At 36.5% G+C, this 12,205-nt stretch overlaps 1 protein-coding gene across 9 annotated transcripts in view; it reads right to left on the bottom strand.

The window, feature by feature from the left end:
* Positions 1–12,205, bottom strand: part of RALGAPA2 (Ral GTPase activating protein catalytic subunit alpha 2) — a 142,198-nt gene that overhangs the window by 106,731 nt on the left and 23,262 nt on the right. For 5 of the 9 annotated variants that reach the window (XM_068675158.1, XM_068675154.1, XM_068675155.1 and 2 more), the window contains exons 4-8: positions 7,155–7,227; positions 3,979–4,022; positions 2,925–3,099; positions 2,285–2,400; positions 1,296–1,434 (exon numbers count right to left, since the gene is read on the bottom strand). In XM_068675158.1, the coding sequence (XP_068531259.1) occupies positions 1,296–1,434; positions 2,285–2,400; positions 2,925–3,099; positions 3,979–4,022; positions 7,155–7,227 (547 nt within the window). The remainder of the gene's footprint in view (positions 1–1,295; positions 1,435–2,284; positions 2,401–2,924; positions 3,100–3,978; positions 4,023–7,154; positions 7,228–12,205) is intronic. The other 4 variants (XM_068675153.1, XM_068675157.1, XM_068675161.1 and 1 more) reach the window with 3 other exon arrangements.

Consider the following 12,205-nt stretch of genomic DNA (forward strand, 5'->3'; position numbering starts at 1 on the left):
CTTCAGTTAAATGCATCGAACATGTCACCAACATTTTGTCCATATGAAATAACAGATGCAATGACTTACTATTTTTATTATATTAACACTTATATTCATAATTTTATTAATGCTAAAGAAAAGCAAGAGAATAAAAGCACAAATCTCTCTTGAAGTTCATAAATTGTATCAGGCAAAACAAAGGAAAGCAAAAGACAAGGGCTGCAAGTAGAAAGGTAAAATCTGAAACGAAGAACTACTCCTTCTGCAACATAAGTTAATTTTATAACTTTCAGAGTTTTATTGGTAATGTAGACAGAGAAGGTGTTACAAGAACACTCAATAGTAAAAAGATGAAGAAGAAAAGGGGCACTTAGCACATGGAAAAGAGATATTAGTCAGATGCAAAGAGCATGGCACAAGCTGAAATAAAAGAAAGAAAATGCATGGGAACAAGTGGAAGATTGACAAAGGGAGACAGGGTGGGTCATAATTAACTCAGAGGCATAGATTTGAGGGAAAAAAATCACTTGTATACAGCTGAAAAACAGGGAAGGACTGTGCTCTAGCTGTCAGTAACGCAGTTGAAGTGGTACAGAGGTGACTTTAGACACTAAATTGCAAAGGACGGGAGCTACAAGTCAGAGGAGGGAGGGGAAGGATGACGAAAACAAGGTTGCAGTACATCAGGTGAGTATTAACAACAATGCTCCTATTGACTCTAATATATAATTCAATAGAACATTAGCAAAAGGTCAAAGAAAAATGTAAGCATTCCTAAAATAACATGCTTTTAATCCTTCAGCTGTGCTTCCTAGAGATACTTCTAGCAACACAAACTAGCTCGTTGTTTCTTTCATAGCTACATCTGTTTCCTTCCATTTGTCCCTTCATGTTCATTTTATTCTCTTCAAGGAAACAAGAAGTAAAATAAGAAAAACTTTAAGTTAGCTGCTTCCTCACACTTAGGCAAATTTCTTTAAAAAACCCTGTCAGAGAGCATGTTCTGTCTTGATTGCACATCACAGTTACATCAAGTCCTTGTTCACTTGATATAAATGCTATGCATGTGTATTTTAAGGAAACATTTACAAATTCTTCTTAGGAAAGGAGAACCTGGCCAGCCCATAGGCAGCGATGAACAGCAGCAACCTCCTGGACTATCACAAAAATTAAAAGTTGTACTAGGAAAAAAATCAAATCAAGAGAAAAGAGAGGAAAAATCCTTATTCACCAGAACTGTAGTAGTATGCCACTAGATAACAGAGATGCTACTGAAAACAGTCACCATTTAAAAGACAAAATTCACTGCTTACCTAGAACAGGTTTGTAGAGGTTAGTTAGCTTTGTAAAAGATGGAAACAAGTGTGGAAGGTAGTATTTTCTAAACAAGGTAAAGAGAAACTTAAACCCAGTGTCTTGGTTCTCCTTATTCTTCCACTCCAAACTTGCAGCCTTTGCCATGGAGTTAAAAAGAAAGAAACACAAAAAAAGTTTCAAATTAATATGTTATACTGAGAAGCTTTCCACACTGATGACAAAATGCTGTTCTACAGAATAAGTAAGATGAATAATTGTGTTTTAATAAGAAAGATGAAAAATTATCACTGTCCCATTTTTTTTTTACAATAAGAACAGTAAGAATATAGGATATTACCATGAGGACTCTAGCACATCAAACAAAGCAAGCTCATTAGAAGTAAGCATATCTGTGCTGTTTTAAGGCAGTGAAACACCAAAAATGCAGTATTAATGTTTTTAACAAACTTGCTGCTTACCTGTAAATTTAGACAAAGTTATGAATGTCTCTGGGCTACACTTTCATCACGAATAAGTTTTTAATCAGAAACATACCCAATGCCTAGGTTTAAAATGGCTGCACACATATGCAGTACTCCTTCGAGATACTTGACTCAAGGCACAAGCAATTTCCATTGACAAGGAAGAGGCTGACATCTATGTTTTTAAAGGCACTCTTTTGTTCCTGAACAGATCAATGCCAAGGAATCATACATGTAATTTCAAGAGAAATTTTTATGGATGCGAAGTAAAACTGTGTGCAAGTTTGGGTAACATTAATAAATTTTGTTCACATTTCTGAGAAAATTTAGTATTTTTACCAAAAATGGCACACAAAAAAATATCTTGGGGATGATTTTCCCTTTAAAAGAAAAAAGAAAATGCAGACAACAGCTTCTTCCTGGAGAAGCACAAGAGCAGCTCTGTACAGAAACAGTGCAAATGATGTTCTAACACTATACAGTCCTTCAAACATGAATAGTTAAAAACATTATATCCTCCGCACCTGAATTACCATATATTTTAACAGTAGCTGAAGAAAGTAGCAGGTTTGGTCATCAGCAATTTTCTCTCCAGAAACAGCTGGCAAAAGTGGGGTAATTTCTTCTGGAAAAATCTTAGCTGAAATAAAAGGAGAATGCGTTAAACACAGAAAACCTGAAAATAATGAAAAAACAAAATCAATTTGATGATTACTAATGTGCTTATAAATTGCACAAAGCCAAAACTGCTTGGGCTTCCCGTATTTTTGCCAAGTCCCACCACATGTAACTGAGGACAGCACCAACCTTTGATTTATTGCAGTTTGGAAGGGTTAACACAGTCACTGCAAGTTAACCAGTAAATTGTAAATCTACATAACAACATATTTTGCAGTAACATGTTCATGTAACTGCATCTCAATTCAAAAAAAAAAAAAAAAAAGACAACCAAACATCCCCACAACTGTTCTGAGCTCAAAATGACAAGACCTGAAAGCGCTACAGCTGCTACAAAACCAAAATCTGAACCATCTCTGAATTACAAAGACAAATTGCATCATCCTTGTGACATCTTTCCCGCAAGCAGCTCTACAGCTCCATGATGACTTCAGGGAAAGGGGGAAAGCAAAACACCTAGCACAGGAATTCTGTTAGTTTACTCACCATCTGGTGAATTAGGAGGACTAATGAGGTTATCTAGTGTACAGGGACCTCGTGAGGACATAATTGGTGGAAAACCAGGCACAAGGCATGCAAATATTAATATCTGCTCTTCTGCACAGTTAGTCTGAAGTGCTTGAAGCCAGAGAAGAAACAGTCGTATTCCTTCACATCTTATCTACAAGGGGATGATTTTGTAGAAAAAAAAATATTAAAACAAATTTGAAAGTACAGTAATACAGTTAAGTAGTTAAGAAAGTGCAGGACAAGTACATTCATTCAAATTCTGTGCTAGCAAGTCTTTCGGTCATACCATGAGTAATCACATCACTAATTTAACAAAAGCAGAGAAGGGCGGGAGCAAACTGTAACCAAGGCAGTGGCACTCTGAGGAGACAATATTACTGCCCCAACTTCAGCTAGAGGTCAAAATCCCATGGCTGTGCTCCCCCGACTGATGGGTCAAAGGCAGCTCAGCCCAGCGGTGTAGGAAGAACAGCAGCAAGTGGAACGTGCCGGGAAGCTGCTCCTGCTCCAGCCCTGCCGAGCCTGAAATCCTGGCCCCACACAGCCCATGCAAGCCACTGTCTTCAGCATCAGCAGGACCAGAAGATCCTCATGAAAACTATGATGCAACAAACCACCCAAGGTAGAGTACTCCATAAATTTACTTTCTTCTTTTTCATTATGCAAGATGCAATTTTAGTTTTAGTAATTTATTTAGAAAAGTGGATTTAAAACTATTTAGCAAACAAGCAACCAATGTATTTAATACAATGCACTTAATGCTAGAGAGATCTGAAAGATGAAGAATTAAGCAAAACACGTTTCTACCTTCTTCGGGTAAGTTTAGAAAGGTCACAAAATAGCAGAACAACTGAACAATATGAATATTAAAATAATCTAGTTACAACATTAAAATTTGTGATTAAAAGGTGAATAATTAAAATTACAAAGCCTAACAATCTTAAAAATTGATACTGAAAATCTGTAAAGTAATATGCTTCATACAATTTAAAGTAAAAAGAAATAAGGATGCATCATCAAAGAGAGATACCTTGAGGGAGTTTCCAGTGTGCAAAAGTTTCTTCAAAATTGATGCTGGATTAGAAAAATGAAATAGACATATATCAGATACTAAGATGGTCACTTTCTACTAGAATGCTTTCTAAAAAGCACTACAGAAAAAAAGCTACTTTCATGCTTTTTACTATGTAGCTACTTCACTGGTAAGAAAACTTGAGTGAGAAAAAACAAAATGAATCAATTTACAACCATCATCATCATCATCAGGTAAATAGTTCTTTAGCATCAAATATAATGTCTCTTTAGAGCAAGGTACTTTGTTTTTAGTCAGATGATAATCTTCTCAAATTATTTTCATTAAAAAATAAAGTACCTAGGGAAAATGTTGACCTGCTAGTTTGGGGAAAATGCTTTAAACAAGTGTATTTAAAATTTTAGGCAAATGTATTAGTTTCTGCAAAGTAACAAATGGACCATAGTAAGTCCACCTTATAGGAATAATGCATTCAAATAGAGTAATATTGACTATTATGATAAGAAAAAATGCTAGAAATCGGTATGATATTGTATATGTCCATTAAAAATATTAAAATTAAACATTAAAACATTAAAATTGCAAAACATTTTTATTCTTGTTTTTAAAATACCCAGTCAACTATCCATAGCTTCAGAAATCTGATCTAAAATCAGAGATCTTATACATCAAATGCTTTAGTTACAAAACATTTTCAATCCAATTCTTAGAAAAATAACATAAAGTAGCACTCAGCTACTTCACCTGGATTTGAGAATTATGTGCCTTACTTAAATGTGACACCTCAAGATTCACTATTTCACAATTTTAAATTATTAACATATATAGCAAATACATATTAACACACATGAACATTAAGCAAAAAGCAAATCACAAGGCACACTTGTAAATAATTGCAACACCACATCCTTTAGCTCATTTACTGAACACAGATGTAAATCTATCCAAATATGACTATTCAAGAGGAGCATAAATATAAAGAATATATTAGCTATAAAACAAGTGACTAAAAAACAATTTGTTCTAGACTAAGTCAGATGAAATGGAAGTAAAGTAGTCAAACAAATGTCTCCTTTTATTTTTGTCAGTGCTAACTGGAAATGTGAGAACAGAGCCCTTGCCCTGACCTTTAACTTCAACTCATTATTTCTTCTGCAACAGCAAATACATTGTTCTGAGAAAACACATTGCAGCTGATGAAATGGTGCTGGAAACCAAACCAACTAACCAACAAAAGTACTACATAGAAGAAATATATCCCCCCTCTCCTCCCAAAGCAGCATAATTTGTCCTATTTCCTTTAACAAACAGCAAGACAAAATATTGTGACCAGTTTGGTAGCACTCAGAAGCAGAATTTTCACAGTAGTAATGAATCAAAGATTTTTAGTTCAGAGGAAATCATCAAGTTAAACTACTTCAGTGGATTACAAGTTGTTTTGACTATCAAAATTAAAGTATTTTACCTTTCAGTATTTCTGCACCCATTTGACTCTAATTTATTCAATCTGGTCAAATTAGGAGAAGAATAAATTTTTCTTTCTGTCTCCTGTACATGATCTCAAGGGCCAAAATATTCATTACAAGGGCACCTCAGGCCACAGGAACATTTAAATAATTAGAAAATTAACTACCTTGAAAAAAAAAGACAGTTAAACTTTTTCTCCTCAGCATTTTTAGAATATAATTTTAAGATCTACTCAAAATCCCTATACTACCTACATGAAAACCTAAAAAAAAAAAGTTCAGAAAAATTAGTCCTGCTTTTCTTATTTCTGAAATTCACAAGTGACCAAACAAAGCCTGTGTTGAAGTCATAAATGAAGTCGTAAGCCAAGCACTCTGAGTGCCTTAACTAAGGTGACAACCTCAGTCTGTTGTTTCTATGCATGAGTTGCAATGCATCCTCCAGTTCTATGTTTATGAAGTTTTCTGCAAAATACTTGCCTATGAAGCATGCAGAATGGACAGGGGAGTAAGAGAAAGAAGCAGAGCTTTACCAGCTCCAAGACTTCTCTCTGTTGAACTCCTCCCATTCCCTCCCCTGCTCCAGCACCCAGCATACGTACTGGAATACCATGGAGCGCAGACAAAGAATGGACAGCCTCTTGGTTTGACGAAGTATATGCCATCCACAGGTATCTATCTCATGGCTGTCATGGCCAGCGTCAATATTGCAACGTGGTGCTTGGCAACTCCTCCATTAAATGAAGGATCACCGGGACAGCTGGGGCCAGACTTGCAGACATACTGTGTTCAGAATCCCACTTTAAAAGGCCAACAAACTGTGGGCTGCTCAGAAAAGATATTAAAAAAAAGAGCTCCTAAGAAGTTTATACTTTTGTCCTTAATCTCTTTGCCTTACCATTCTTGCACTAAACCACAAAATTCCCCTTTAATTGCCACAGTGTGATAACTGAGTGCGACACAAATATTAATGATCTAAACTGCCCAGAGAATAATATCACAGGAATATCACAGAAGAAATTAAGCGCTTATCTACTGCAGCAGTCCAATGGTTCACGTTTCATTTAGCACAGCCTCTGCTCAACTACTGAACAGCCACCAATTCACAGCAGGAATGTTACAGAATATATTTCCAAAAGGAGACAAGGTTCAAGTTCAACATGTATTTTTACACAAAGAATGATCTTTACTACTATGAACTTGTATGGGCAATCTCACACACGATCACTCGTGAAAGATTGTCACAATGCAAATTTGAAAGAGCGTCAAATATAGATTCCATAACCCTCCTCAGTCTTGATTTTTGGTGTTAGTCTGTGAATGCAAATGGAGACCTAATTAGGAAAAGGTGTGCTGATTTAAATCCCTCATCATCTAGTAGCTAGAAAGAGATGAAAGGGAAGAGGACCCACGTACATCCAAAGGTAAAAAAAAAAATCCAAGAGCTTTCATGCAAAAATAAAAGTGAAGCAAGCAACCAAAACCACACAAAACAAAGAACACACAGAGCTAGCTATCTTAGCAGGTAAACAGATTTTCCAGATGTTTCAAGAATTTTCAGCTGCAAATCTCATACAGAAGTACAATTTGTGTATCGCGTAAAACGAAGCGAGTCTGTGGTTTACAGGACTTGCGGAACCAGGTAAGTGACTACAGAAAACATTGACTTTATTTTTACTAGAATATTTTTAAACCATTCCTTCTTACCTATACTGCGAAAATGCCATCGATAAAAAATCCTCTCAGGTAGTAGCTGCAATATTTTCTGCAGGAAACAAAACTAAATAGTCAAATTTTCCATAATAAACTGGCTCATTCAGAGGATACAGACAAACTAATACACAAAACATAAATGAAATGGTAACATACAGAGAGAGAGAGAACACAACAGAAAGCAGATACCTATTGTAATCAGAACTGCTGCCCATTACTTTACTCTCTTGTTATGGAGAAAGGTACTTGGAACAGTCCTGAATCAATACCATGGCACTGGCATGAGCTGCTTTTACCTTCCCCCTGTCTTGGAATGCCCCAGCATTTCAGAATATAAACTGAATTATAACGAAAAAGTTACAGGTAAAATTTTCTTCTAAGAGGCTCACTTTGGGTTACATTTTTCTGAAGTGTCTAGTAATGACTGCTGTTAGATTGATACATTCCAGATTTGGAGCTTCAGTGGCTTAGGTCTGCCTTTTTATCAGCTAATGTGGTCTGATCTCCCAGCTAAGGCAGAGATGGACAGCGGTGCAGTTATTTTTGCTGTGAGATGATTTACCTGTATTTTCAGCTGCTGAGTGAAACCGAGCCAATTCACACAAAGACAGACTAATTTAATTCATAGCGCATGCAGTTAATAAAGCACTTATGAGGAATAAAATGCGGCGATCTTCCTCTGTAGTTTTGGGCTGATGCTAACCGAGGCAGATCAAACAAAGAGATTTGGTCAAGCCTATTTCCCCTTAGTTTTGTTACTCTGCAGGGCACCAGCAAAGCAAAGCAATTTAAGCATATGCCTAAGCGCTTTCCTAAATGGAGTCCTATAATCTCAGTTGCAAAGAATGTTCGGGGCTTCCAAATGTGGACAATAACGTTTATTAGGTAATCTGAATAAACCCAAACTATTTAGGGGTCTTACTTTGGTAAATATGGCTTTTAAAGGGAGTTTAAGTCAGCAGGTTCCAAGGCACTTTTTTTTTTTTTTTTAAAAAAAAAAAAAAGGATTGGCATTATAGACTAGGACTTGGCAAGTAGGTGTCTTGTTAGTACAGGACAGCTAAATTACTGATGATCGGCTTCTCGAAAAAGCAAGAGAACACACATGGTTTTGCATAGATTTCACATAAAAATGCATCTGAATCTTACAACTTTTCAGCCATTTGGATATGAAATTAGTAAGTTCTACATAAATGTGAAACTAGTTTCGACATCTACTTTTACAAATAAATTAAACAAAGCTATATATGACCAGCAGTCAGAGTTCCTTGTAATTATCAAACAAAATTACCAGAAGCAATTTCTGCATAACAAAGAGTCATTAAGTCTTCAGAAAAACCACATGCAGGATGCAAAATGAATGACAAGTCATCTAAGCAATGGTGACCCATTTGCTGGTCTTTTGCACATAAAAGGTCACAAGAGGAAATAAAGCATCACAGCAAGAAAGCAAGAATTTGGGTTTTAGACAGTCCTTTGGAGACAGCCAACACATGAATCATTATTGCGTTTAAAAACAGTATGCTTGAGAGATGGATTATGACAGACTTCTTTTAATTTTTGACAACAAAGTGCTTCAGCAATTGTATACAACACTCAAAGTCACAGTCTTTTTGAAAATGGAACATTCCTTTCTCCATGGCAGAGGATGGAAGTCATGACAAGTCCAGAGACTTAGGGAACTAGACCTCGGGTCACACAGACAGACCGGTCTTCCTTTATCTGTACCACAGCACATGTTCCTCAAACAGGATTTGGCGTTTCTAAAAGTTTACCCAGAATAAAAGAATAAATCAGGCACATCCCTTCCATGTCCTCATGCTTTGTTTCAGTGATACTCACACTGCCCCGTCCCCGGGCCATCACGGCAGCAGGGACGGAGGGACCGGGAGGCAGGTGCCGGAGGTCTAGCTGCCTGTCCGTGGGCAGGACGATGCGCTCGGGATGGAGGATCCAACTGGCTAAAAATGAGGCCATGACTCACATTTGGGCTTTACCTGTCAGTTAAGGACCACGTTTCTGCCAATCAGATTGCAGGATCCACAGACAAAGAATTATAATTATCCACATAAATATTAAAATACTAGCAGCCCACCACTTTGCAAGACTATTTCTGACATTAATCATTTATCTGCTTGGCATGGGGCAAAAAGGAGCTCCTGACCAACATCAGGAACACCTCAGGTCACCAGTTCCAGCACTGCAGTAGCCACCAGGTGCAGCGCTAGGTCTGTGTTCAGGCAGCCCTTAACCCTGGCACACCGCGTGCCCACACCGCATGCCCACACGTACGTTAAGCAAACCCCTCATAAAGGTGGGCAACAAAATGCTGTCTGAATTCAGGTACCAGAATGCACCAGAGGGAGAAACCTTCAAATATCTTCACATTTATTACAGGAGAAACAAACCAAAACACGTGCATTTTATTTCCATTTTTAGGTCACTATAAGAAGTATGGTAGATCATTACAGCAAAACCAATTTCCTTTCACAGGCCACCCTGTGACAAGCATTGCAACAAGATACCTTCAGCTTCTCTTTGGATGGAATTTCTACCTCTTTTGTTCCGAAACACTAACTACTGAGAACCAAATTTGTTAAACTTCTAAAGAATCAAGTACTTCCATATAATAAAGTTTCATTAGAAATCTGTCAAAATCTGGTAATAATACTAGTGAAAATGCTTATCTTCTTATATTTAAGATGTTACAGTAAAATTCTTTATTTTAGAACACAAAAAAAATAGAAAATATATGCCTTTTTCACTAAAGAAGTCTGAGTCTTAAAACACTAGGCATGGAATAATCACGTATTATTAATGACAGTTTGTGGAAATAATCTGATGATGCACAACTGTATTTTCCTTAGTTGCAAAAAGAAATAATACCCATTTCCCAAGTTGCAAAAAGAAACAATACTTATTTCCCAAGAGCTTCAGCAATGTTCTTAAACTTTTCAGGTTTAAACATCTCAACTGCTCAGGAGGGAAACAAATAGCCACCCCTTGTTAGCTGTTTCTGAACACAACAGCACATTTGGGGAAGCTAGGTTTTACCATGCCCACTCTGCAAAATGCAGAGCATGTTAACAGTTATTTGGGAAAGGCCAGAGATGTGACAGCATGAAATACAGGCAGTATCTTACACGTTACAAAATTTCCCTCAACTTAGACACAAAATTCGCTTCCAGAAAGTGAATTATGATAAGGTGTAAGTTGCATAAACTGATAAGGTGTCAAAGCTACATAATGAAGACTACTCTGAAAAAGAACTTAAGAATAACTCTTGCACCCACATGTTACTGAATTGTAATATGTCCACATCAAATCTGGAACACAAATGCTCTTCCAGAGTCTGACAACCACCAGGAAAAAGCAAGACTTCAAACCACATGAAGCTTGGAAGTTAGGAGAAAGAAATAACACACTTACAATTTTGTGCAATTTTTCTTAAAAAACAACAAAAACCACAGAATCAAAACACCCTTACCAGGTGGCTGCATCACAACAATTTAAGGGTTGAAAGAAGTAGTAAGAGTACTAGTACTCTTACTACTACTAGAGACAGTACTAGTACACCACTAAGATGGTGACATAATACTGTATCATGAACAAGCACTGGTTGTTGCGTGCTTTCAACTTAGTAATTCAAAGAACATATTCCTTACTCTCCCAACCCTTGGTGTTCTAAAAAATCTCATCTTGCCATTCCTATAAAACAAATGATAGCTTCTTCCACTATAGCCTAGACTTTTAGCAACACTGCTGTGAATCCAAACTGGCTATTGACATCTTGCTTGTAGTTTCACAGTACACTAATAAGAAATATTTTAAGAAACCCCACAGTGTGAAATAATGTTGGTTTTTCAGAAAACACATAGATCTATTTAATGCTTAGTGCTTTGCTGCATCTATATGGTAATCCATTATAGCACACTTGAAATAGAAATTAGGTATTACTACTGATCAACACATCAGGGTATCTGTCAGTTCTTTTAACTGATTATCCATAGTTCTTTTTCTTCCAGACTTCCTGCATGACTAGGAATAATGTTAAGTTTAAATCTTAGTTTACACAGGACACTGCCTTTTGCAAGATCTCTCTCGATTTTAACAAAGTAAAATAAAATAAAATAAAATAAAATAAAATAAAATAAAATAAAATAAAATAAAATAAAGGGTTGAATTTCAACAGATTCCATCTGACTTAACTAATACTGAAATTTCTTTTAAAAATGATTTTATTTTTGACAACTTTACTGAATCTTATCATGCTCGGTAGCTTCACATCCATTATAGCATGCTAGACTGCCCTGATGTAGAATGCAGAGAAAGCCAAGGCTGCTGGCAAATCTTCCACTGATGATCCCTAGCCTGTGGATGTTTTCCAGCTTAACTTGCACAAATGTGAGATGATAAGCTTTGCTGCTCTGTAACACACTATGCAGAGTGTCTTATTAACCAACAAAATCGAATGTGTTCTTGCTGATTGATTGTGTTCTTGGAGGCGATATCAATGACAAGTCCAGAATAATCATTCCAGGGGAATGGATGCTGAGGAAAAAAAATAGCTTTTTTGATACAACCTGTACATAATAAGCAGTTCCTATTAGTCTGCTGGCAAGTGTATCTACTTTAAGGAAAGTCAAATGTAAAGCAGCTCTACTACGCCTATATGTGTAAGTACTAACTATTTGGCAGTATCTGTACAAGAGTTTCAGAAGGTTCAACTATTAAAATCTGCAAAAATTTAGAAATGTCCTTGCTATCATTCACTGATTTAGCTGAGGCCATGAGCTCAATGAAGTTAGTATGCCTGTGGCAGCTATATCTACATAAAGGGATACCCTAGTTGATGCATCAATAAATTATTTATAGTAAACAAATAAGCCTTTATTACCCTATTGAGTTTGAGAATCAGCCAACCAAGTCCATGTGACAGACTGAACAGGAGAAGTTGTATTCACAGTAGGAAATGGAGCCAACTGAAAAGCTGTAACAGAACCCAAAACCTGAATTTAAAGCTGAAACTTTTAAATGGTAATTTG

Source organism: Anas acuta, chromosome 3 (genome assembly GCF_963932015.1).
Source record: "Anas acuta chromosome 3, bAnaAcu1.1, whole genome shotgun sequence".
NCBI lineage: Eukaryota > Metazoa > Chordata > Aves > Anseriformes > Anatidae > Anas > Anas acuta.